The following is a 26,887-nucleotide window of genomic DNA, read 5'->3' on the forward strand; positions in this document are numbered from 1 at the left end:
GGGAGAGTACCTTCAGGAAGCTGAGAAGAACAGCCTTGAAGATTATGATTCCTTGAAATTCTGTTTTCTTTCTTTCTCTCTTTTTGATTATTAAATGTCAGCATTTTCAACCCTATCCTTTAGTTCAGGGGTAGGCAACCTATGGCATGTGTGCCGAAGGCAGCATGTGAGCTGATTTTCAGTGGCACTCACACTGCCCGGGTCGTGGCCACCTGTCTGGAGGGCTCTGCATTTTAATTTAATTTTAAATTAAGCTTCTTAAACATTTTAAAAACCTTATTTACTTTACATACAACAGTAGTTTAGTTATATATTATAGACTTATAAAAAGAGACCTCCTAAAAATGTTAAAATGCATTACTGGTACACGAAACCTTAAATTAGAGTGAATAAATGAAGGCTTGGCACATCACTTCTGAAAGGTTGCTGACTCCTGCTTTAGTCTTTACTCAAAAATATTCCCACTGAAATCACTTGTTAGGAAACCAAGCTGATGTTTTGTGGTTCCTCAATATACAATATTAACAATAAAAACATTGAGTGAAATTCTTGTACCACTGAAGTCAATGCCAAAGTCCCATTGTCGTCAATGGAGCCAGAAAATCACCCATTGTGCTATATCTTACATTATTGTTTTCTTGTAAAATATTATAGGGCAAAGGCAAATATGCTGAAAGAGAACTGACATATTTTACACTATAGTACAAATGATATACTGCTGTTCCTTAGTTTGGGTAAGTTCAGTTTACTCATTACAAACACCCTTTCTCCTTCCTCCAGGCCACACACACAGTTCACCTAACCATACATACAGTTCACTTAACCAAAGTTTAGCCAAAGTTTAGGACTTAGGCCATTTTCCTCCACAGTATCTACCATGGTCCTTTTGAACATCCCACTAGATGCCTATCTGCATCTGCCCTAACCACTGGATCAGCCTTCTCCAACTATATACAGTATGGTCTGTCCCTATAACTTTCTTCGATCTCTCTCTCAAAGAAAATGATGAAGACAAGTTAAGCCATTAACAGGTGTAGTTCCATCAGGGTCACAATATTTGATTGTTGTCAATGGAGTTGGAGTTATATCAGGGCTGCATTTAGCCCATAATATGTTTCTTTTATAAAAATTTATTTACACAATTTAATATTTAGACAACTTAGAAGGTTCTATCGGTATAATTTATCATGGTTTCTGTGGCACTGAACAATGAGAAGGCGGAACAAAACAGTTTATTTTACAGTGAGTCTTTGTTGCCTTTCAAGGATCTGAGATGATCTTAGTCCTGTTAAAAGATTGGACCATTTACAGGCACTAGACAGATATCTATTCTTATTGTGCACGTTTTTCAGTATTTTCCTACTGGGGGTTTTAAATACTTTAGGAAGATAATCCTTACCTAGGCTGTGTCGCTAATTAGAACATTTAACCAAAGCCAATAATTACAACTGTGCTAAATCGCACTGAAATTTTACATTGAGTATGTTCCATGGGAAAAAAAGGTCTAAAGAACAGAAGATAAAAGCCAAAACAGTATTTTATTGTCTGAAGATCTCTAGCATTCTGTCTGGTGGGTTAGGGTAGTATTCACGCAGGAGGCAGAAGGCCAAAATTAGACTTACAGAAGTCCTGCATAGTGTCAGATCTCAGGGGTCACAGATGGAGCCATTGCACAGGGATGTCTGTGCACCCCATTTTTACCTCAGAAAAGATCTCCTTACTGCCCCTGTACAGTCTAGTGAGGACAGACTCAGTCAGAGCAGGACCATTGTTTCGTACTTAAGTGGATCTAGTTGCCTTATATCCCATACAACCTGTGCGGAGAAAGTACAGCTTCTATCTCACATAAGGCCCACTCCCTAACCCTGTGTTTGGCAGGTGAGTTTTACTGCACCCACACAGAATCTGAGCCAAAGCTCAATGAAATCAATAGAAGTCTGTCCATTAACTTCAATGAGTGCTGGAAAGATCCACAAGGTATATCTACACTGCAACAAAACACCCGCAGCTGGCCCATGTCAGCTGACTTGGGCTTGCAGGGCTCGGGCTGTGGGGCCATAAAATTCAGTGTAGATGTCCGAGTTCGAGCTGGAGCCCAGGCTCTGGACTCCACAAGGGAGAAGGGTCCCAGAACCTGGGCTCCAGCCCCAAGCCCAGAAATCTACACTGTAATTTTATAGCCCCAAATCCCGAGCCTTGCAAGCCCGAGTCAGCTGACTCAGGCCAGCCACGGATGTTTTATTAGATACCATAAGGTCCAACGATTTAAGCTTTAGGGGCGTGCAGTAAGTTCTTACTCTGGCCCTCACCACATATGAAGGTGATACAAATGTTGTTAATGATTAGATTTAAACCATCATGAACTATATCAGTTTTCTTTCCTTCTATGTCTTATTTAGGATTGTAAATACAGTCTTTTCTCATTGTTGAGTCTGGGCCAAGAAGTAAGTTAGGAAAATTAAATTAATGCCATTCCACCCTAGCATTTAGAAAAGGCAAGTTAAGCAGCTGCCAGCTATTCTAAGTAATTCAAAGTACATTTAAAAAAAATCTTACAACAATATATAATCCATCTTGTCAGTTTGTTTTCAAGCTACATGTATGATGTGTTTTATATTGTTTATACTACATATGAACAGATTTCCTTGCAATAGCTCTGAGGCTTGCCAAACCGATGTTGAGGGAAAGCAACTTAAAACATTCAATTTACAAAACAGAAAACTCAGTTTTTCTAAGGCCAACATTTTGGTCTGAGGCCATCTTTTGGGTAATAATGCATACTAAAAACAGCATTTATCTACCTATTTATCTATCTATCTACCTATATATCTGATAGAGAATTGATAGCCAGCCACTCAAAACTCTTGTCCGATAATACTTTATCAAAAGAATGATGCTACTGTAACACCGACAGACCCCGGTAGGCAGCAGGTGGGATTGAACTAGGGACCTCTGGAGCTTAATTCATAAGCCCCTTCTGCATAAGCTAAAAGCTGCCTGGCTCTTAGCTAAGGCTGCAGAGCAGGCTCATTTTAACTCTCTCTAAGTGGTCTTGGTGCCCCTAGATGGGACAAAGCACCACATCCAGGTGGTGTGTGGGTTACGCTACCACAAAGAAAAGCGACCAACCCCTCAAAATTAAACAGGTTAAACAGATAACAGGATAACAGCTGTATAAACACTCCCATTCAGATTCTCCATAGGGTCCAAACTATCTGTGTAAAGCTCTCTCTATATATAAGATCCAGACTCTCTTTTAAGTTCCAATCCTGCTACAAATCAGCAATCAGACTTGACAGTGTCCTGCTTCACAAGAGTGTAACATACAGAGCTCAGCTCAAAGGTATGCAAAACCTCTTGTCTTCAGGTTGCAGAAAAATGGTCAGAACTTCTGAACACATAAGGCCTGATCCCATACTCTGATATCACAGTGATGTGTCCTGTACAAATAGTTTGATCAATGACTACTTCCCCAATAAAAAAATCAGTGGTTTCAATAAGTGTTTTGCAGTATTGCCCACCCTCAGAATTCAAAGGTTATAAACTAGTCCCCCAAAAATCATAATATTGGCTTTAAAAACATGATATTTGGGGAAAAAACATGTCAGTCTTTTTATTTGCCTACTGGTTTGAGGACCTTCAGTGTTCACATTTTCAATCTTGTCTTTGTATCCATGTGGATGGGATCTTTCATATTTAAAAAAGTAAGCCAAGATTCCCAGGTAATCACCTGTCTCCTGGAACTAGGGCTTTAAGAAAAAAAACACCAAATATCATGAGACATGACATAAAATCTTGTCATTTGTCAACACTGGTTTTGAGTGAGCAAGGACTGAATCCGAAGAGATGATTACTCTATTTTTCATTATACTCTTGCTTCTACAATCCTGCACGCATCAATACTGAAATATCTGGAAGGTGTCTGTATACACACACACACTTGTTTGCTTTGAAATAATTACAACCTTTACATCAGAATCTAGAGATCTGTCAGATAAATATGGCTATCGCCCAACACCTTCTTAACATAATAAACCTATAAAAAGACTGCCAGCTTCAGCACTTGCTTTGAATGGTCTGAATTTGTCAATCTGTGCACATCCAAAATCATTTCAGTGTTTAACAAAATTATGTTCCCTATAAAAATAATCTCTCATTTTACAATAGGATTTGGGTCATTATGGAAGTATTTTTTTAACAAAGTTCTGCATTAATTTTATACATTTTTTTTCAAATCATTCTAAGTCCCTTACAAGTATATCTGATGCAAGTGTCACAAACATCATGAGAAAGTTGAACACAAGCAGCAGAATTAATGTTTGCGAACAACATTCTGTACAGAAGAAACAAAAAATTAAAAGAAAGTGTTTACATATTATCAGAAACCTTAGCTACCGGTGCTAATAATAAATCTTAAAGGTACATACCTGAAAATCTTTTGAATATTTTCAGCTTTGATTTCCTTGAGAATCTCGTGGTAGAAATGAGGGTCACTTGGTTCTGAAGAAGTGGGGGAAGGAGAACATTTTTTTTGTGCATAATATCCTATTAAAATTCCAAAAATAAATAAAATCAAAACAGTGCAAAATAGCTTAAATATCCGACAAAAGTTGCAGCGGTTGCTCTTTGGTGTGGGTCTTGTATAATGTGACACATAGTCCGGGTCTTCCTGAAGTCGCTGAAATCTTCCTTTAGGGGATGCTGAGGGCTGAATAGGCTCAAGATCAATGTTAGTATTTTGTGAATTTCCCGAATGGTGATCAACTGTGCCATCCAGTTGGAAATGGTCAAAGCCAGGCTCTTCCAGCTCTTTTTCCATGTCCCATTCTAGTTCCAATGTGGTGGCCTGGAGGTCATCATTGTCAAGGTATTGAGAGTGCCCCTGTATTCTCTGGTCTGCGTTCACTTTGCGATAAGCCATCTTCTTTTCTATTAAAAAACGACAGAAAGCAATATTTAAATATTTATGTGCATCAGTTCTGTCTTCATATGCAATAGTGTGTGACTCTCATCACACTTAGAGGGATGTGTGTGTCCATATTTAAAGAAAAAAATTGAGTCCACAATGTTGCATTCTTCCTAAGCATAACCTTCTTTAATTTTCTTCCCAGTATCATTATACTGTCAGTGTTTCTATTAGCAATTCCATTTGGTATTAAAGAAAAGGTTATAATAATGGTCATAGCATATTAAAAAGTATGAGAATGTAGGGAATATTTCAGTACTAACAAGGGAACATACAAGTTGTCCTAGTAGTTTTTTCTGCATCTTTAATTTCTATAGTTCTCTAATATAGCATTAATCCAGTGAGTATAACAAAAGGCTTCCATTTGGATAGACGGTTCTATTATTTACATGTATTAAAATGCATAGTTTCTGAATGACTGATGAATTTACTTAGAAATTGTCCCAGTCGCTTTGCTCCAGTTAGTTTTACCATTTTAATGAATCAAATTACTGCCAGGTTGAGATTCTTACCTAACGCATTTACTTAATAGTAAAGCATAACTCTAGCAATTCTAGACATTTCTACAGCTGTGTGAGCCTTCTAAGTGGAACTCTGACCTCTAATACAAACATTCAAAGTCAATTCTCTACAAATCATTTTTAAACTGACTGCAGTGCTGAGGCTCAGTTTTCATCCATACTTTGACAATAGACATTCCATCACATGAGCATCAGCAATTTAATGCTTTTCAAACATCAGACCGACTCATCAATTAGAATGAAATGCAGATACACATATTAACTCCTCACAATGATGGATATCTGAGTGACATCCACATTGCTACCTTCCTTGTTGCACATTAATATATTTTCTTGATCTAAGACCTCGCTTCCAGATGGCATTTTCTGGGTCACATACTGGATGAACCCACTTTATATGACAAAATAGAAAAAGAGTTTAGCAATAATCTTTGAAAAGAACAAAAGATTACAAAACAGTATGATCTACTGAAACAGCATATCATACTTTAAAAAAAAAATGTCTTGCTCTATACAGTATCTAATTTACAAATCCTGTTTCCCTACAGAACAGCTGCCATTTCAATGTCCCTTTCCTAAAAACAGATACAGCAGACAGGCTTACAACAGCCAACAGTATACCCACTTAAGTTATATTATACAGGATTTTATAGCACAGCTCCCACATACATTTTGCACCCAATCCTTCCATCCCTACTCAGACAAAACTCCCACTGACTTCAGGGGAAGTAGATACAGATGCTAAAATATGACCCAAAACAACATTTTAGAGGGTCAAGGTTACAGTCAGATTAGCAGCCAATTAGAGGAGCTTAAGACCATGCTTGAAAGGGATCAGCAGTCTTCCCAGCTTTCAAGGCTGAAAGTCCATTGCCAGTTTTACCTAAGGCTACTGCAGTATCTGCATCATACACTTGTATTTCTCAGTTACCAGTGTACTACTCAGTTAGTTACTACAAGGGAATAACTTCAATATTGCAAATATAGGGGTTATCTAACTGCAAACATTTGGACCATGATTTACCCATAGACTTAGCTTTACGATTGTATGTAGTCCCATTGAACTTCTTAAATGACTGGAACAACTTTAGATCAGAAAAAATAAGTCTTTGAAAGTCTGGTTTGCTTTTAAAGGAATATAAACACAAAATGTACATTTAATTAACCTTTTAAAAGAAATTGACACAGCTCAGAGTTCAAATAAACATGCCTGTCTTAACTCATTCAATTTTGCTGGGATAGGACATTGTTTTTTTTTATTTTAACAATGACCTGGTGATGTTCTTGAAAATCTTGCTATTGGTCGTAGATAAACAAGGGTTTGATCGTGCAAGGTGCTGAGCACTGTACCCTCCGTCTAGCAAAGCATGTAGGTATGTGCTTAAAATTATGCATGTGCTTCAGTGCTTTGCAAAACATCCGGAATCCCAAGAAGGCCCTGATCCTGCAAAAGCTCTCACACACCTTTAATTTTATGCATATAAGTAGCCTCACTGGGTCTCAAGCTCCTTTGTTAGGGGTGGGACTGGGTTGCATATCATCAATATACAATGGTCACAATTAAAAACAGTCAGCCCTTATGGACAGCTGCCAAACCACAAGATCTTTGCAGACCTGTATTTTATTGATTTCTATGATGAATTAATTTAAGCTTTTGTGTATATGTTCCTTTAAACACAAACCAAAACATTCATGTTTTTTTTAAAAAAAAGCCATTTCAATCAATTAAAATGTCAGCATTCCACAACAGGTAGAAAAGGAAATAACTACTGTATGTCAGATAGTGTGGTGACAACTGTCACTAACTGCTAACTTTTTATGGTGGCCACTGTGTATTGGCAGTATGCAATTAGTGTATGCATTTATGACATTTAAAATGTATGTTTCAATTGAATCTATATTAATAAAGGTCATTTAAATATCAACTTAAGCACACCATAAACATTTCTTTAAATTGTTGTTACTCTGCATAAACAGTAACCACCTTTTCTTGAAATTTAATAGCTCAGCCATTTTATTTTTACTCAAAATACCACAACCAGTTAGACCATTTACTAGATCAGGGATCGGCAACCTTTGGCATGTGGCCTATCAGGGAAATCCGCTTCCCTTTATACTCACCATAAGAAATAGTGTGGGTAGTTGGAAAAGATGACTTTTAATAGTGTTTTTTCATCCTGATTTTTGGCATGTCATTGGTGGTTTGTCTCATTATTCTTTATCCAGATTGTTTGTTTTTGTTGTTGTTGTTTTAAGCCCTTATAATGATTTTGTACCTATGACTACTGTATCATAGGTGGGAAGACAATATCAAGTCTTCTTATGGGATTTTAACTCAATATTGCCGCAGTTATGGAAAGTTAAAGTGCCTCCCCTCAAAGCCAATACAATGTCAGCTGTTTAAAAGAAAAGCAGCTGCCCTCATTCCTGCAATCAAAATACTACACACACACACACATACAAGGAATGGGAAATTTAAGGTAGCAGAGGGTCACAAAATCCACTAAAACCCTTTGGTGGACCAGGGTTGGGTGATGCAGGAGGGTTGGGAACATTGGGTTCTGCCATGCCGGGGTTATGTGGGCAGAGGGAGGGGAGACCTTTGGGGGAAGGCAGGATTAGAAATAGAACCTGCCCCTCACTCACTCCATGGCAGCTCCTGTCACATGGGTCTGGAGCTGTCTCCTCACTCCAACCTATTAGCACTTGCCATAGTGTCACATGACGCACAAATCCACACATAGGCATGGACCTCCTCCTGTGATACTCCACCCAGTTCCTGACACGGCTGTATCGCCTACTCTTAGATGGGATGGGCCAGCCTGATGTACCCCCAGTGCAACCAGTTTCACATCCCTGAGACAGATATTTCAGAAAGCCTTTGAAGAGATCCCACACCAAAGGCTTCTAAGCAAAGAACACAGTCATGAGATAAGAGGGAAGGTCCTCTTATGAATTGGTATCTGGTTAAAAGACAGGAAACAAAAGGTAGGAATAAATGGTCAGTTTTCACAGTGGAGCGAGGTAAATAGTGTACCTGTGCTGTTCAACATATTCATAAACAATCTGGAAAAGGGGTAAGCAGCAAGATGGCAAGTTTGCAGGCGACACAAACTATTCAAGATAGTTAAATCCAAAGCTGACTGTGAAGAGTTAACAAAGGGTTCACAATGCTGAGTGACTGGACAACAAAACAGCAGATGAAATTCGAGGCTGATAAAAGCAAAGTAATTCATATTGGAAAACATAATGCCAACTATATACAAAATGATGGGCTCTAAATTAGCTATTACCACTCAAGAAATAGATCTTGGAGCCATCATGTATAGTTCTCTGAAAACATGTGCTCAATGTGCAGTGACAGTCAAAAATACTAACAGAATATTTGGAACCATTAGGAAAGTGATAGATAATAAGACACAAAATATCATGACGATACTATATAAATCCATGGTATGCCCACACCTTGAATATGGTGTGCAGTTCTGGTCACCCCATCTCAAAACAAGATGTATCAGAACTGGAAAAGGTAGAGAAGAACAACAAAAACGATTAGGGGTATGGAACCATTTCCATATAAAGAGAGATTAAAAAGACTGGGACTGTTCAGTATAGAGATGCAGGGACTAGATGACAGGAGATGGATCATCCGATAATTGCCCTGTTCTGATAATTCCCCCTGAAGCATTTGGGCACCAGCCACTGTCAGAAGACAGGATACTGGGCTAGATCTGGATACTGGACCGCTGGTCTGACAATGTATGACCATTCTTATGTCCTTACCTATAGATAGATATAGATATATGACACACAATATTTATATATATATATATATGGGCTGTCAATTAATCGCAGTTAACTCATGTGATTAACTTAAATTAATCACTATTTCTCACAGCTTTAATTGCACTGCTAAAAACTAGAATACGAATTGAAATTTATTAAATATTTTTTGATCTTTTTCTACATTTTCAAATATATTGATTTCAATTACAACAAAGAATACAAAGTGTACAGTGCTCACTTCATATTATTTTTTATTACAAATGTTGGCACTGTAAAAATGATAAAAGAAATAGTTTTTAATTCACCTCATAGAAGTACTGAATCTCTTTATCATGAAAGTGCAACTTACAAATGTATTTGTTACGTAACTGCACTCAAAATCAAAACAATATAAAACTTCAGCACTTACAAGTCCTCTCTGTCCTACTTCTTGTTCAGCCAATCACTACAACAAACAAGTGTGTTTATATTTACATGAGATAATGCTGCTAGCTTCTTATTTACAATGTCACCCGAAAGTGAGAACAGGTGTTCTCATGCAACCTTTGTAGCTGGCATCGCAAGGCATTTACATGCCAGATATGCTGAACATTGGTATGCCCCTTCCTGTATCGACCACCATTCCAGAGGACATGCCTCCATGCTGATGACGCCCGTTAAAAAAATGTGTTAATTAAATTTGTGACTGAACTCCCTGAGGGAGAACTGTATGTCTCCTGCTCTGTTTTACCCATATTCTACCATATATTTCATGTTATAGCAGAGTCAGATGATGACCCAGCACATTGTTTGTTTTAAGAACACTTTCACTGCAGATTTTACAAAATGCAAAAAAGTTACCAATGTGAAATTTCTAAAGATACAGCACTGAACCCAAGGTTTAAGAATCAGAATCTTTCAAATTCCAAAAATCTGTGAGGGACAAGGTACGGCGCATGCTTTCAGAAGTCTAAAAAGACCAACAGTCTGATGCGGAAAGTACAAATCCTGAACCAGCAAAAAAGAAAACCAACTGTCTGCAGATGCAGGTGGCATCTGACTGAGATGATAAAAATGAACATGCGTCAGTCTGCCCTGCTTCAGATTCTTATCGAGCAGACACCATCATCAGCATGGATGCATGTCCTCTCAAATGGTGGTTGAAGCATGAAGGGACATATGACTTCAAAAGGAGCAGGAGTAGGCCAAAGGTAACATTTTCAAAAGTGCCTGAGTGACAAAGGATCCTAGGTGCCATTTTCAAAAGTAACGTAGACATTGTGATAGAAGCAGAGCTGCTCTGTGGTAATTTTTGAATACTGCGTGTTGACCCAGTTATTGGAATTTTTGCCATATGAATATATGGGTTCAGTTGAACAGCGGGCTAATAAGGAAAAAAGCAGGAAGGAAGAATAGCTCAAAATAAGCCACCCTCACCAAAGACTTCAGGGTTGTTACAGGACAATGGCAGAACTATTGGTTCTGAGGAGTTCTGCTCAACCTACTGACCTGTTTTTTAATAAACAGAGCCAACTCCCTCTTCCCCCAGAACTGACAAGAACAAAAACTCCAGTTGAATAAAAAGAGACTATTTCCAGAGCGGTGGTAATTACTGGGGAGGTTTCTGGGGAAAGCAGACAGATACAGGCTCCCACTGGGGTGTCTGGGGAAACTAGGCTTGCTTAGGTGCCCTTCAGGGGATGGTAAGCCTTTATGTAAGACAGACGTCCATGAAGCCTGTCTGTTTTAAAATCCTTTCTCTTTAAATATTTTTTTCTTCTGTGAAAATAAATAAAATTTGGGTTAAAAAGGTTGGCTGGTCACTATCTATATTCACCACCGGTCACAAACTCCCACAGGAAAGTATCACAGGTGCTGAACCCAGCTGGACTTGTTTAGTAAGCATGGTAGATCCACAGGGCCTAATCTAAGGGTGGGACAATTGTGTGATGGCTGCAGCTCTGTCCCTGAGCTCTGAATAGAATCCTTCAGCCTCATGCCTTTACTTCTTCTGGGGGTGCAGCAATCTCTCTGTCTCCATGACAGGATCCTAAGATAGCCTAAGTCTCACAGGAAGTCAAAGTGCCTAAATTACTTTTGAAAATGGAACTTAATCTCCTAAATCAATTAGGTATTGCTGAATGGTAGGCACAAGCAGAGGTGATGCACTGGGGGGAAGAGAGGGGAAGGCATGCAGGGTCCTATCCCCCCTAGATTGCTCAGTCACATGGTGAGCTAGCGAGGTGCTAGCAGCATCAGGCAGAGAGAGCCAGAAGCAGGAAGTACAGCTGCGAGCTGCAGGAACGAGGGGGGCGGAATGGGGGGTGATGCTTTCCAGGAGGAGGGATTTGGCTGTGGGAGCATGAGTTGAGTTGTTCCGGGGTTGTGCCTCCCGCTATCAGCAGGCATAGGTCGTCTCTGGGAACAAGGCAATAGAAAATTAGGCTTTCCTCAAATTCCAAAAGCTCAGGGCCAGATTTTCAATTCCTCAGCACCCACAACTGAGGCCAGATATTTAAGAGAGCTCAACTCCTACACATGTATCTTTATAAGGGCCATATTTTCAAACATGACCAGCACACAAAAGTTCCCATTGTGACATCTATGGCTTTACATTCTAGAATTGCTCGACACCCAATCTGGCCACTTTTTATTTTCATGCCTAAAATGGGAGGCAAATCCCATTTTCAGGTGCTGAGTTCTTTTGAAAACCTGGCCCTTCGGACCTACTCTGAAGACAGTGGGATTTGCATAGGTGCAGCTAAGGGCAAAATTTGGCCAAAGATCTTTTATAACTGGTAGTGATGCACAAGATGAGAAGAATGACTTGATTCTCAGAGCTTAGGATGAGATAACAGGGCTGGTAGTTAAGGGAAAAATCCATTTCTAAACAGAGCAAAGTTGATATGGAAATCAACGTGAAGCACAATGAATATGGAGCCCCACACTGCTCTTTTACAAAGCCATGTTTTATAGTAGAAACTTTTAAACTCACTGATATTTGTAAAGTGCTTTCAGATAATAACATCTTATGTCTAAATACCTGAAGGCACTTTACAACACTAAAAAAAATGAAAAATTACAGTTTTTTTTATAACATACATTCTGTAAAATGTCATTCTCAATTGTTTGCTCAGTGGGATTTAATTGAATTTTATCAATTTCAACTCTGAAGTGAGACCTCTAGAAATAATAGATTATAGAGCTAAAGAAGGCAAGATTTATAATTGGGCTATATTGGTGTTTATGGCAATCAAAATATAGCAAATCATTTTATGCATGGCTTATAATAGAAAACAGACTAACATTTTCTGCTTTTTTGAACTATTTACATAATTTTCTGCGTTTTTAAAATATTTTTATCTGAAGAATTCAGAGAACAAGCAAATATATTTCACCATTGTACAAAGTGTATTTTCTGGGTGAATTCCAAAATGTTAAAGCTCAGGTTGCCATGACAACTGCTGCAGCAAAGCATACAGTATGTATATGAACATACATTTACTGAGACATATATATATATACACATTAACAGACACACTGACACACCATAATTATTGCTAATTAATCTATCCAGTCACATATATTGGACACAATTCTGCTCTCAGAAGATCAAAGAATGTGCTAATTTAAGTCAACTGGGCTATTCCAACACATAGAAAAACCAGAGGGAAAGCAGAATCATTGTGTGTATGATATACAGAACAAGATGGTTTCCAAATACCAATCAGTAAAGCCTTCAAGCTACAACCACTTCTTCTTGGAACTCAGTACAAAGACCAAAATCACTATAAGATATTATATTGCAGAGTTTGGGCTACTACAGCCATAGGCTAACAGTGTAGTAGTAATCTGTCTAGTAACCTTTGACCTTCTTTTCTGAGTCTCTTCTGAAATAAGCTGTCAAATCTCAGAAAAGCTCAAGTTTGATCATTTGGGTCTGCCTAGAGGTGTAATTTTGCATGGTGTACAATTCCTGTGAATTCATCACAATGTGTTATTTCACACATACTCAACGTGGTGTGACATTCAGCCTCCTGAATGAAACTGAATCTTCTAATGTGCAAATGCTGAACTGAGCTTTATTCCTTCACTTTAAAAACAAAAACTCACACGCATTAACTCAACTCAAACAGTCAGTGAATTTATACATATAATATACAGGTATCCCTCTTTTCTGTTTTTCATTTCTTGATAGAACTGCAATGCCCTGGACACACAGCCCCCAGACTAGATACTAATCTGTTCAGTCTCTCTGTAAGCGTCTGACCTAAAATCTAGTATGTTTGTATTCATAAGACAACACTCATTTTCCAAACACACTTAGGTCCCGTATGATGGAGTAAATCTACATTTAAAGCTATATATCTCAGCTGCATATCTGCTTTTGATAATTTCTTACTGGGTTTTTCCTCTTTATTTTGAAGTCAATCCTCAGTATTACATAACATAAACAAAAATTGTTGTAGCTAGAACTGACGCTCTTCCAGCCCACCCAATTGTGACCTTGGGACAGCAGATAAATGTTCTGTCCTTGGGCATGTGGCTGGAGGCGAAGATGCACTGCTAATTCATTTGATAGACCCTGTTTGTTTCATTTCACTTTATAATTAAACATTCTCAGCCATTCTTCTATGTATCTGCTGAGATGAATGAGGATGGGGTATTATATTAAATAGAATAGGAAAAGCTACCACTAAAAGGTCATCTCCATCGTTCATCCATCATGCCACCATTCTATTCTGTAGTAATCTATGTTTTTACTCATTGGAGTTAACGCTAATGCTGTTAATGGACTTTCAAGTAAAGCAACTTCAGTGTAGCACTGCATGTGTTTCATTTGCTGAATATATAGCCACCACTATCCTGGATTATTACCAGAGACTGAACCTCAAACATCCAGCATTAAGAACATTGGCTTGTATCTATTGAGTTAAAGGATTATCGTCTTAAATGTTAGCTCTAGTAGACTCATATCCTATGTAGAACTGTCTCTAGAAGGGGCGCAACAAACTGAACAATCAGGTACACGTGCATTTTACAGTTCAGTTCCTTTAACTTTTCAATTGGTCTTCTTTATCTTTTAGACTAGGCAACATTTTTTTAAAAAAATTAAAGTGAATTAGTTGTTTAAGCTTAAACTGCTTATTGTTTAGACCAGTCGTTCTCAAGCCTTCTGAACTATTGTACCCCTTTCAAGAATCTGGTTTGTCTTGCATACCCCAAGTTTCACCTCACTTTAAAATTGCTTGCTTACAAAATCAGACATAAAAATACAGAAGTGTCACAGCCCGCAATTACTGAAAAATTGCTGACTCTCTCATTTTTACCATATACACCTCTACCCTGATATAACGTGACCCGATATAACATGAATTTGGATATAATGTGGTAAAGGAGTGCTCGGGCGGAGGGAGAGGGGCTGCAAACTCCAGTGGATCAAAGCAAGTTTGCTAAAACATGCTTTCACCTATAGCACAGTAAGATTTTTTGGCTCCCGAGGACAGCGTTATATCGAGGTAGAGGTGTAATTATAAAATAAATAGATTGGAATATAAATATTGTACTTACATTTCAGTGTGATACTCGAGCTTGTTTTTCACTTGTGAGCCTTGTCTGAAGCCTGAGCCCCAGGCGGTGGGACTGACGCATGTAACTTAGCTTTGCGGGGCCCTCTGTGGCATGGGGCTCTAAGCAATTGCCCCGTTTGCCACCCCTTAATGCCAGCCTTGCACTTGCGATCCCCCTAAACCCATCCCATGGCAACAATGGGGCTGCAACCCCCAGGTTGCAAATAACTGATCTACATGAGTTGAGTGCCCCCTGGAAGACCTCTGCATACCCACAGGGTACAAGTACCCCTCGTTGAGAACCACTGATTTAGAGAGTACCTCCTTTTGTTTTAAAGCACACATTTGTGTACATAATTGAAGATGAGGGAAATTGTGCACTAAAACTAGGAGAACAAAAAGGATCTTATACCAGGGTACTTAGTAAGCTGAGTTAAAGCAGAACATCAATTGTTGTACCCTCTAATATATGGTTAACCTAGATTTTGTGAGGTATGTCAGCAATAGCCATTTGAAAAAGCATAATGCATTGAGATATAGACAAGAAGGCTGATGGTTTGTATTAAATCAGTAAAACACATACAAATGAAATGTAATTCAAACAAGATAATTTTAGACTATAGAATATTTCACACAGATCATTAAACTTCACTTGGATACCTCTCTGAAATTGGCAATTGAAAGCTAGTAGCATCAATGTGAAGTTTATACATTGTCAGAATGTTCTTGGTTGAGTTTCTCCATAACAGTATTGCGAATCAGAACTGTGTTTGCTTTTTCTAATGTAAGTGCTTTAGCGGTATGCATTGGACATCCCTGATCTCTGTCAACAAAGGGTACATACCATATTCAGCAAAGGAAGGCTGTGTTCTGTTTTGTTAGACATATAATGCAATGGCATGTTCTTTATTACTTTTAGTATATTAGGAAGATTTAGGAATAGTACTATAAATTACATGGCTTTATGTAGATCTAACATAGTTTGTATTTATTTTCCAGGAATGCTAGATATACTATATAGAGGGCAGTGTTATATGGAAGAATAACTAATGAATCAAGATTCAGATGATCCTGAAGTCTAATCCTGGCTCTGTAACTGACTCACTATGTGACCTTGGACAAGTCATATTACCTTATTGGCTCAGTCTCCCAATCTGTAAAGTGGGGATAATAAAAAACGTATCCAATAATGTCCTAGGGGTGCTGTGAGGATTGATTTGAATATTTAAAACATTAAATATTACTATATACCGGCATTAACCCACCCAAATGGGCCTAAAATTACAGGCATCAAGTTTTAATTGGGTACTTTGTACCAATCACAACTCCAGCAATCATCAGTTCCAACAACTTAGCATGAGTATAACTGTGATATTGTGATATTTACTCAGGCAAAATGGTCATTGATTTACGCAACAGTGAAATCGATGGGAGTTTTGCCTGAGTAAGGACCGCAGGATTGCAGCCCATTACTCTACCAATCTGCTCCGAGTCCTGGAATTTTGAGTTTGTCCCCCTTTTCCAACCTACCACAAAAGGCCACTCCCACCAGACTCAGAAATATTCCCAGTTGTTCACTTTGTATTCTCTTTGTCCACTGGCTACTCTGTACTCACAGCTCCTTTTCAATAAACCCATAAGCATCTTAAAATAATGCCCAAGGTCACAGGAAGCCTGTGAATTTAGCAACGCAAACATTTGCGAAAGAAAGGCAATTTTATTTCTTACCCTTTCCAAGTCTTAGTTTGTATTTGTTATCAAACCAGTGGCAACAGCTAATCTCAGTGCAAAGGAAAACAATCAGTCCGCTAGCACTATATTTGGTGTCAAAGTTAATCTGATTTCCTCAGTCATTTCAAAGATCTTCCATAGCAATGTTCTGTCCTTCACTGCAGTCTGCAGAGATCTTCTACCTCAAACTCACCAAACCTACACCAGTCTATAAAACAAGGAAGCCCAGGTTTGAGCAAAACAGATCTCCCAAAACCATTATTTTTTCCCTCCTATGAAATATTAAAACAAGCTTATCTGCAGGAAAATGAATCCTGTTTATAAACACAATTCTCATGATTCCCCGTGATAAAACCTCCACAGACAGTAAATATTAAATAGAGGGATACCTCTCCATCTTCTTTCATTTCTGGCTTATTAAGTAAATCCATTTATTCATGTCTGAATACTGGGGATATCATTGAAGAATTTTCCAAAGCATTTGTGATCCATTCCTAACTTCAAGCACTCGAGAGCTGACTGACGGTCCAGTGATATGCCACATACCCTTTATGCAGCTCCTCGTTAGTCATCCCCTACAATGATGACCCTCCACTATTCCGTCCATGATAACTTTCTCTAGATCATTTACATCTCTATATGTGATGTGCACAGACAAGTTTGTGTCTGTTAATTTTCAACATCAAGGTCTGCATCGCTCTATTAATATTTCTAACATAAGCATTCACCTTTTCTCTCCAGGAGATTCACAAGATCTTGAATATCATTTCAGAAGTGCCACATGTAAACTTTCTGACTCTGAATCCAAATCCTTCCTGCCATGTCACCCGTAACTTAGGGCATGAAAAAGCCTCTGCAATTCCTGTACAACACACTCTTTGCTGGAATGGCTAACTTGGTGTGTTTCTAAGCTTAACTTTTTTTATGAGCATGAGTTGTTGAAGACATAAGGGACCCAAACCTGCTTCCACAGGCTTCAATGAGAACAGGAACAGGCCATCAGTATTTAAAATAAGACCCACTTTTTCACTTACACCAGATTTACAATGGAGTGACTCCTTTATTTCAGTGGAGACAGTTGACTCCTTATTTGCAACAGCGTAAGTGAGAAGAAAATCAGGCCCAAAGTCTCCAGTGAAAAAGTTATCTGAGCTGGTTAAATATTAAAATCAAAATGACTAAATTTATAATTAAGTAAAATCAAGAAAGTGATATTAGGAAGCATTTTCTACATTTGGTTACTGTAGTTTCCAGAATTACAAATTTTATTTGCTGCTTTTGTACAGCGTGCTTAACAGCAGTTGTGACAAAGTTCCTCCTCCACCTTGGTGGGTCCTGCGCTTATTGGTGGATTTGTTCACCTCAGTGATCTTCCCTTCTTGTGGAACCCACAGTCTGAGTCAGCTCCTCCTGTGTCTGATCAGGAGTTGGGAGGTTTGGGGGGAAAACCGGGCCCGCCTCTACTCCGGGTTCCAGCCCCAGGGCCCTGTGGATCGCAGTGTCTATAGTGCCCCCTGTAACAGCTGCATGACAGCTACAACTCCTGGGCTACTTCCCCCGACTCCTCCAAACACTTTTTATCCTCACCACAGGACCTCCTCCTGTGCCTGATAACGCTTGTCCTCCTCAGTCCTCCAGCAGTACACTCTCTCACTCTCAGCTTCTTGCTGCCAGCTCTCACACCGCTCCTTCTCTCTGCTCCTCCCTACCTGACTGGAGTAGCTCCTCTTATAGCCCAAGTGCCTTGATTGGCTGCAGGTGTTCTAATTAAAGTAGCTATCTCTACTGCCTTCTAGAAAGGTCTTAATTGGCTCCAGGTGCCTTGATTAACCTGGAGCAACTGCCATTTGGTTACCAGGGTACTAGGGATTTGTTTAGCCTGAGGCTAACATACTTGTTTCTCAGTACTTTACTGTAGCCATCTGGCCTTGCCCCATCACACAGTATACACTGTATTTTACATACTCAGGTATATTTATAGTTTTTAGATGAATTAAAACTATTACAAAACCTACTATGAACTATTTTAAGTACTCCTCACAGCTTATATATTTTATTTATGAATAGGGATATTATTAAAAATAAAAGATCTCCAATGGCACATAAAAGTAACACTGTGATGAGATTAAATGTCAGGCAACTGGCATGAAAATGTAATATTCATTAAGTCATAAAATATAGACAGCATTATCACAGGATCTTTATACTGTCAACATGCAGTCTGAAACAACCATGTTTATTACAATAAGGTAAATACAATGACTAAATATGCCTCTAATTTCAAGTGTAATTGTTCCATTAAATAAATACAGTATTTTCTCAAACCTATTTCTATTCGTACCTAAGAGGTGTCCTTAGTACAGATTCAAAACTGCACTATACACACTTATATATTGCACTTTTAGTACAGATTTAGCTGCACAATAAATATTTATAGCGTATGATAGCATAAAGTGTACATGGCAAAGAAAACAGCTTAATTACTTGTCTTCATATACTTGCCAAGAAGGCTCATATAATGCAGTAAAAGACGTGCCAAAAGAATACTCCCTCAAAAGTAGAAACAGCTGCAATAGGTTAAAAGAGACTGTTGCATCACAGGGCTGTGTTAGAAGATATATATTATGATTGCAAATCTAGATATCTTGAAAATCCACTCACTCCTACGTTTACTTATTGGCTTTGAGAATAGTTAAAGATTATAGTTTGCCTGATTAAATGTAGTACATTGTTATAGATCTGAGCTGGAATTTTCTATTTTACTCCTTTATACAAATTTAAACCAAAATAATCACAATAGATTGAATTATCTATTGCAACCAGCATCAGGGACATGAAAGTAAATAAATTATAGCTTGAATAATTAAGGTATTTATTAGATCTAGAATGTCACCACTACTGGAGTCACATATTAAACTTATCTCCATTGCATATTCTTATTCACTGATGTCAAACAGGTAGACATTATGACCAAAAGCTTCAACCATGAGTGGCTAAAGTTCCACAGGATGCATGTGACATAGTGGGGATAGCACTGGACAGGGATTCAAGAGAACTGGGTTCAACTGCCCTCCTGCACACTGGCCTGCTGGCTGATCTTGGTCATATCACTTCATTTCTGTACATTAGGGATAATGATACTTACCCTCCTTTGCAAAGCACTTTGAGATCTATGAATCTGAAGGGTTAATTATAATACCACCGAACCCTTACATATGATATAAAAGTGACCTGATTTTCAGAGATGTAGAACATCTGGAACTCCTATGGACTTCAGTGACAGTTGTGGGATCTCAATCTCTGTGCAAAATCACTAAGTCACTTTTATTTAGATGACTTCTTATGAACTGAGGTGTCCAATTTTAGGCATCGACTTTGAAAAAACTGGTCTCCATATAGTGCATTCTATGAGAGGACTAAAATCTGTAATTCAGTCAAAAGACTAAATATTTTAGTGCAAGAAATATGCAAAGGGTATTAACTTGGGATATGTTGAAAAAAGAAGTTAAAAGGACCTGGGGGCAGTTGACACTTTTTTGCCCAGGTGTAAATGATTACAAGATGCGCAAGAAACAGGAGAATCAGGACCATATTATCTATTAGTGGTAATATACAGAGCAAAAACATCTTAGCATATGACCTTTACAATATGTGCACACTGTCCTTAGAGCCAAATCAGACTGGAATGAAAAGCAATATCTGTCATCTTAGTTTTGTTTTTTTTATATACTCACATGTATTGATAGATCTTAATTTAATCCTGTGGTTTTAGATCTAAGGTCAAACAGCATTATATCCAGAGGTTTGTGCAACATTTTGTTACATCCAGAGCCGGTGCAAGGATATTTTGTGCCCTAGGCGAAGCTTCCACCTTGTGCCCCCCACCCTTTGCACATCAGTTCATTGAGGGGCAAATCGCAACCAACCTTTATAGCTCTAACTGCACCTGTTACCTCTTGATTATTAAAAAGATATTTCATAATGATCAGTAATGAATACAATCATACAATACAAGGGCAGAGGGGATATTTTATTATTGGGTTGTAAATCTTCTTCTCTTATAATATAAATCATACATGCTGCTAAGAAGGAAGGTTTTGAGTGTGAATCACATGCCTGGGAGTGAGCAGATCCATGTTCTATTCCAAGCTTTTCCTCAGAATTCCTGCAACACACACATTTTTCTCCTTTGCAAGGCAACTCAGAGGAACATCTAGAAGAGCTAGCTCTTGCACAGACATATCCTTGGGCCAACATGACACCCATATGCCTCATTTTCCATTGAATAGGTACATTGCCTCCCAAGAACTCCAGAGAGCAGGGATAGGGAGTGTGCATGTGTCATAAATAGATAGCTAAGGGTTAATGTTTCTTTCACCTGTAAAGGGTTAACAAAGGGAACCAAACACCTGACCAGAGGACCAATCAGGAAACCGGATTTTTTAAAAGCTCAGGGAGGGAATGTTTGGGTCTGTGTCTTTGTCCGGCTCTCAGCTATGAGAGGGGGATCTTTCTATCTGTGCTTCTAATCTCAGTTTCCCAGTTGTAAGTACAAAGTTAGCAAAAGTATAGTCTTTATATTGTTTTGCTGTATTTGCATCTGTGTATCTGGCTGGTGAGTCTTTCATATGTAATTTTGCTATAAGTAACTTTAGAATTGTATTGTTTTGGGTAGCTTTTATCCCTTTTCTATTGTTTTATTCATTTTATCAGTTGGAAGCCCTGTATCTTAACATCTAGATTACAGGAACAGTTATTCTATCCTTTCTTTTTTTTTTATTAAAAGTTTTGCTTTTTAGACCTGTTGATTTTTTTGTTTCTAGTTTAACCCACCGGAAATTGGTGGGAGAAAGGAAAGACAGGGGAGGGGAAACTGCTCTTTGTGTTTAATCTCCTAGTGTCCCATGGGAGCGAAGAAGCTATGGGGGAAGAGAGTAGAATCTTTTCTGTTTCTTGTCTTTGGATTTGTCTCTTGTGGAAGAGAGGAGACCTTGCTTGGTATTGTGGATGTAAAGAGGTTGCATCAGTAACTCTCAGTTAGCCCAGAGAGGAAATTCTGGTGGGAGAGAGGTGGGGGGGATAGTCTTTTATTTCCCTTTGTTAGGAGACTCAGGGCATCTGAGTCTTGGGGTCCCACAGGGAAGTTTTGGGGGACCCAAGTGTAACAAACACTGGAATTTTTGGATGGTGGCAGTGAGATCAAATCTAAGCTGGTAATTAAGCTTAGAGGGGTTCATGCTAGTTTCTCAGGTTATGGATGCTAAGGTTCAAATCAGAGTAGGAAAGCTATTGATAGCCTGCTACACCATCCCTAGAGGACATGCTACCATATTTGCAACCAATGTGGAGAAAAGTGTAGAGGGAACATGACCAAGTCTGTAGCCCAGCACCTTTTGAGGGAATTTGTGCACCAAGGATACCCAGAGTGAGTCCCTTAAGCAGGACAATTTGCAACCATGTACTATGTGTCATAGGGTGCAAGACAACAGTTATCTGCCAGTTTATGGTTAAAGAGCACTTCAAATGCCATTGCATCTACTAACTGATGATTAGACAATACAGCACTGAAGCACTTGCATAACTTCAACCATGTGAGTAGTCCTGCTATGTTTAAAGTTACTCACATGCTTCAGTGCATATAGCATGGGGGCTGGAGAAATGCTGCTACTCTGGATGGAGTTATGTATTACAATTCCTATGGCACTGGGTTTTAAAAATATTAATATTAAATACTTATATTGCCACAGGCGTCAATCAAGTTGGGGCCCCATTGTGCTAGGAACTAAATTGATACATAGTAAATGATAGTCCCCAGGTGTTTGCAGTCTAAAGACATGATATAACAGGCACACAGACAAACAACTGAGCAGGTTGTCAGTGGTGCCTATGGCTGTGGGATGTTTCTTTTAGAATTAAATCGAAATTAATAAATAAAGTCACTTGGCATAGCCTACCAAGAATCAACTTTGCAGTTGACAAATCCCACTCAGTTGATTGCTCATCTAACTTTCAGCAACTTTCATGAAAATCTAGGCTCTTTATCTCAGATAAAAAAATGTATTTCTCTCTCCCCATCCTCTGGAAATCTAACTACTTGGTGGCTTAGTTGATATGAGTTCACTGATTTTCATTTGACTTTCAAAATATGCTGTGCAAATATTTGAGTAACAGCACCTCAAAAGGCAGAAAAGGGAAGGGAAAAAAAAAAGCTTGCTTTTCCATACTCAACTTTCAAAGTCATTTTCTTTCTTTCTGAATTTTTAACAATCTTGAAGTTAGTAAAACAAGACTTTTTTAAGATGTGATGGTCCAAGTATAAACAAACTCACCTCGTATAAACACATTAAAACACTTTATATTTACTTCTCAACCATGTAATTGGTCTTTTTTATCTGAAAACTGAGGAATATTCCCATTTTCCACATTAAGCTATAATCTAGCGCTTCTTCTGAATTCTGTACCACTGTTCTGGAATATAACCAAGATTTTCAGTGGTGAACACCGAATCTGCTTTTCAAACACAAAAGGCCAAAAACGCAATGTGATGGGATATCAAGTTATTGAAGAACCCTAAATATAGAGGCAGAGCTCTTCTCACTCAAACTGGCAGACAAACTAAATCAGTCTTATGAGCGCGTAGGGGGACTGCAGCCCTGCAAAGGCGGCGGTGCCACTAGCGGGGAGCAGCCGCGCCTGGCGCTCCTCCTGCCGAGGCTGTAGCCTGTCACCCCGCACCCCCCCGCGAAGGCTCCTGCAATGGATGCATGTGGGCGCCAACCCCCACGCACCCCCCTCCCTGTGTGAGCCGCTGCTGCCCCTCCCTGAGCAGGCTCAGGGCCCTGTGCCCAAGCGGCAGCTCACATGCCTGGGAGCTGCAGCGTCCAAGCGCACCGAGGGGGGAACCAGGGGTGCATGGAGGCCAGGCGCCCACATGCATCTGCTGCAGCCTGCAGGAGCCCCGGGGGTGGAGGGGGCGCATCGGGACACAGCCTGGGCAGGAGGGGCGGAGGGTGCTGCTGCTCCCTGCTAGCGGTGCCACTGCCTTTGCAAGGCTGCTGCCCCCGCCCCCCAGCGCCGTGCCGGCTCCTCCATGGCTGGGGCTTGCTGCCCCCGCAAGCCGACGCTCTGGCTTTCCAGTGCCTCTGGCTTTCTTGTGCCCAAGCCAGGGCACCGCTTTTTGGTTTCCCCAATCACTTGGTGCCCTAGGCAACCACCTAGTTTGCCTAGTGGTTGCACCGGCCCTGGTTATATCTGTGAAACACAGTCCCCAAATGTATTTGAGACAGATTTCCCACATTTTCTGTTCAAATAAGGTCTGACCATACAAAAGACTGAGCATCTCCTGTGAAGTGCTAGGATTCCTTAACTCTCATCAGTATCAATGGAAGATAGGGGTGTTGGTGTCACTAAGCATAACCCTAAGTAACGTGGAAAAGTGGAAGGCAATAAGGATATAAAGTCTCCCTGTTTAAGCCTCAGATGAGCAAAAGTCCTTCCATGTTTGAACTCTAATCGACCTAAAAGGCTGGCTGATGGGAAAGGCCAGGAGTAAACAGCCGTTATCAGTTGCAACAGTTCTAATTGGTCTAAAGCAGAAATAATGAGGCCTGTGCACCTTTAGCAGAAGGACAAGATAACTTGCAGAAGGAAAACTTACTAATGAGCTGCCGCGGCCAAGATTACTTAATGCACCTGCACTTACGTAACTGCTACAGGGGGAGGAAGGAGGAGAGGGACGGGGAAGACAAAGAAGTGTGTGAGAAAAGAATGCTGCAGCCGGACAGAAGAGGGAGGGGAAACGGGGGCTTGCTAGTCAGCAAGAAAAGTTCTCATGGATATAAAGGAACAGACTGCTTGTTTTAGGTGTGCTGGATTTGAGGCATCATTCTCCTGGCACCGCTTTGAGAACTCAAATAAACTTTGCTTGCTTCTCCCCCTGGTGTGTTTATTGGCGCTAAAGCACTCCGGGCACGAATCACTGTTTGCCTTGGGCACCTCCGGTGTCTGCAACAGGGGTACTCAGTAGCTTCTTGCAGGATCAAGCCAACAACAATTTTCCACCATACATCAGAATTCAGTATCTTACCAATTAAGCTGCTGTTGTTTAGGTTTGGCACTGTTCTATACATTCAGACTTTGGTAATTATCACTAAGATCTTTTACCATTTATTGTACCTAACACGCAATCTAAAGAATAGGAATGGTGACAAATATCATATGTTGTGGAACCTTTAACCCAAGATTGGGCTATTACAATATGTTCTGTGTTTGGGAGGCAGTAAAAGTTACAATTTGTTCAATTCATGGTTGCCCATCTCCTAGGTATTTTAGACTGATCTGAGCATGTCATCCCAATAATCCACACCTCATCCTGGAAATCCAATACCAGGTCTGTTAACAGGATCCTGGATCTTGTCTTCAAAGTTCTAAATGGGCATATAGCTCGTGGGTTATCAACCCACAGAAGCAAAAGGAAAGGAAGTCATTTTGTTTTCTGTCTATTGTGTCTTATAATATAGAGGACTCTTCCCCTGCTTTCTGCAGAAGAAGTTGTAAGGTAGCTGACATTTTGCTTCTTTTAGGATACAGAATGTGACAGAAGGAGTCACTGAATGAAATCCTGTCCCTAGTGAAGCAAGTGGGAATTTTTCCGTTAACTTCAGTGGAGCCAGGATTTCACCCACTGTGTTCTGTCTTACATGGAGATATATTTGTATTTTTTTTTCCTCAATCTGAAGTCAAAATTATCTAGGATAAAATTACATTTTGTGTTTTGGTTTCTGTCTGCCACCAGCTCTGCACAGAAGTTGCATTTTATGGGGATATGAAGACTGATAGAGCCAGGGTTTCCACGACCCAGGCATGTGCTTAACTTTAAGTACACAAAAACACCCACAGATCTCAGAGGGATACTCTCATGCTTAAAGCTAAGTACACATTAAATGCTTTGCTGGCTCAAAAGCTTAAATGTCTACTGTTTAGTAGACCCACCATATACACCCACACTAGATGCTTCTTAACTGTGTTTATTGCACAGGGTAGGGAAGAGCTAACGAACTGAAATTTCTTGTTCTTAAGAACAATGATTCAACTGTTTTGAAATAATAAACTACATAATAATGACCTCCTAAGGCATATGTAGAAAATATGTAACATTTATCTACAAACATAATGCATTTCTTTACATCTTCATTCCAGAAGTAATAATTTGTTATTACAAATACTTTACTGCCATCTTTTGAGAGACAATAATTAAATCTAGAAAAAATGTTTAACTATTCCCAAAACAATCAAGGCTAACTGCCTGGAGGATGAAGTTGCCCAGTACATCCGCTGAGTATATTTATTGCCTTTTTAGCACTTTCTTCAATTCATAAAACCCACATAAAAGAAGGTTACAAATATTTCTAAAACATGTACACAGATGGTGATACAGCAGGTAATAATTTAATTAAATGACTCTTACAGCATGAACAAATTCTTCCAAAGATAAGTAAACAATATCCTTCAAAAAAATAATTTCAAGTCTGATTTTTTAATTGCAGTGAAAATCCCTAGGTTTTTTTTGAATTAAGCAATGATTTTCTACTCTTCTCTCACATACTTAAAAGCAGTAAATTAACAGCAAATGCATTTTTCATCATATTTCATTCTAGCAAAAAAAATTATGCAAAAACATAAAAGGGGAAAAATGCAAAACTAAAAAAACCACTGCATATCAACATCTTCTGTAAGACAGGAAAATAACTATATTCACTCAGTAACCGAACAAGAGGCATTAGCTATTTTGCAGACACAAACAGGTCAGAAGGATGTATACATGATAGACTCTCTTAAGGCAAAACAGAGCATCTTAGGCTTAATACTTTTTTTTTTTTGGACAGACATAATGATCAAAGTGAAGAGGACGAGAAAGGAAAGCAAGCAATATAAATAATTACAAAGAAGATTTTTTTTATGATTACTATTTCTGAATTGAATTAAGCTCATTAAAACAGTACATTCCCTATCAAAAATTCAAGGGAAGAAATTAAGACTATCTGGAGAATCTTTGAGAGACTGGCAAGTAGTACTCCCTGCATAAGAAAAGGAAGTGTCATTTTGGATACATGGAGTAGAAACATGAGATTCTAGAAACTAATAAGTGGAGTCCAAAACATATAGGGTTTTATTAACATCCCATCAAAGTCAGTGGGAGATCTTTCCATTAACTTCAAGGAGCTTCAGATCAGGACCACAGAGATTTATCCTGGGCATCCCATGGGTATGAGAATAAATGGGTAAGAAAGACAAAGTAAAATCACAGAGAGGTAAAGCAATGTCTAGTTTGAAGA

General features: G+C 39.1%; 1 protein-coding gene across 2 annotated transcripts in view; it reads right to left on the minus strand.

The window, feature by feature from the left end:
- Positions 1-26,887, minus strand: part of NAALADL2 (N-acetylated alpha-linked acidic dipeptidase like 2) — a 912,012-nt gene that overhangs the window by 538,290 nt on the left and 346,835 nt on the right. For both annotated transcript variants that reach the window (XM_075068381.1, XM_075068380.1), the window contains one exon: positions 4,428-4,929. In XM_075068381.1, the coding sequence (XP_074924482.1) occupies positions 4,428-4,921 (494 nt within the window). In that variant the 5' untranslated portion in view covers positions 4,922-4,929. The remainder of the gene's footprint in view (positions 1-4,427; positions 4,930-26,887) is intronic.

This window comes from Chelonoidis abingdonii, chromosome 8, assembly GCF_003597395.2.
Source record: "Chelonoidis abingdonii isolate Lonesome George chromosome 8, CheloAbing_2.0, whole genome shotgun sequence".
NCBI lineage: Eukaryota > Metazoa > Chordata > Testudines > Testudinidae > Chelonoidis > Chelonoidis abingdonii.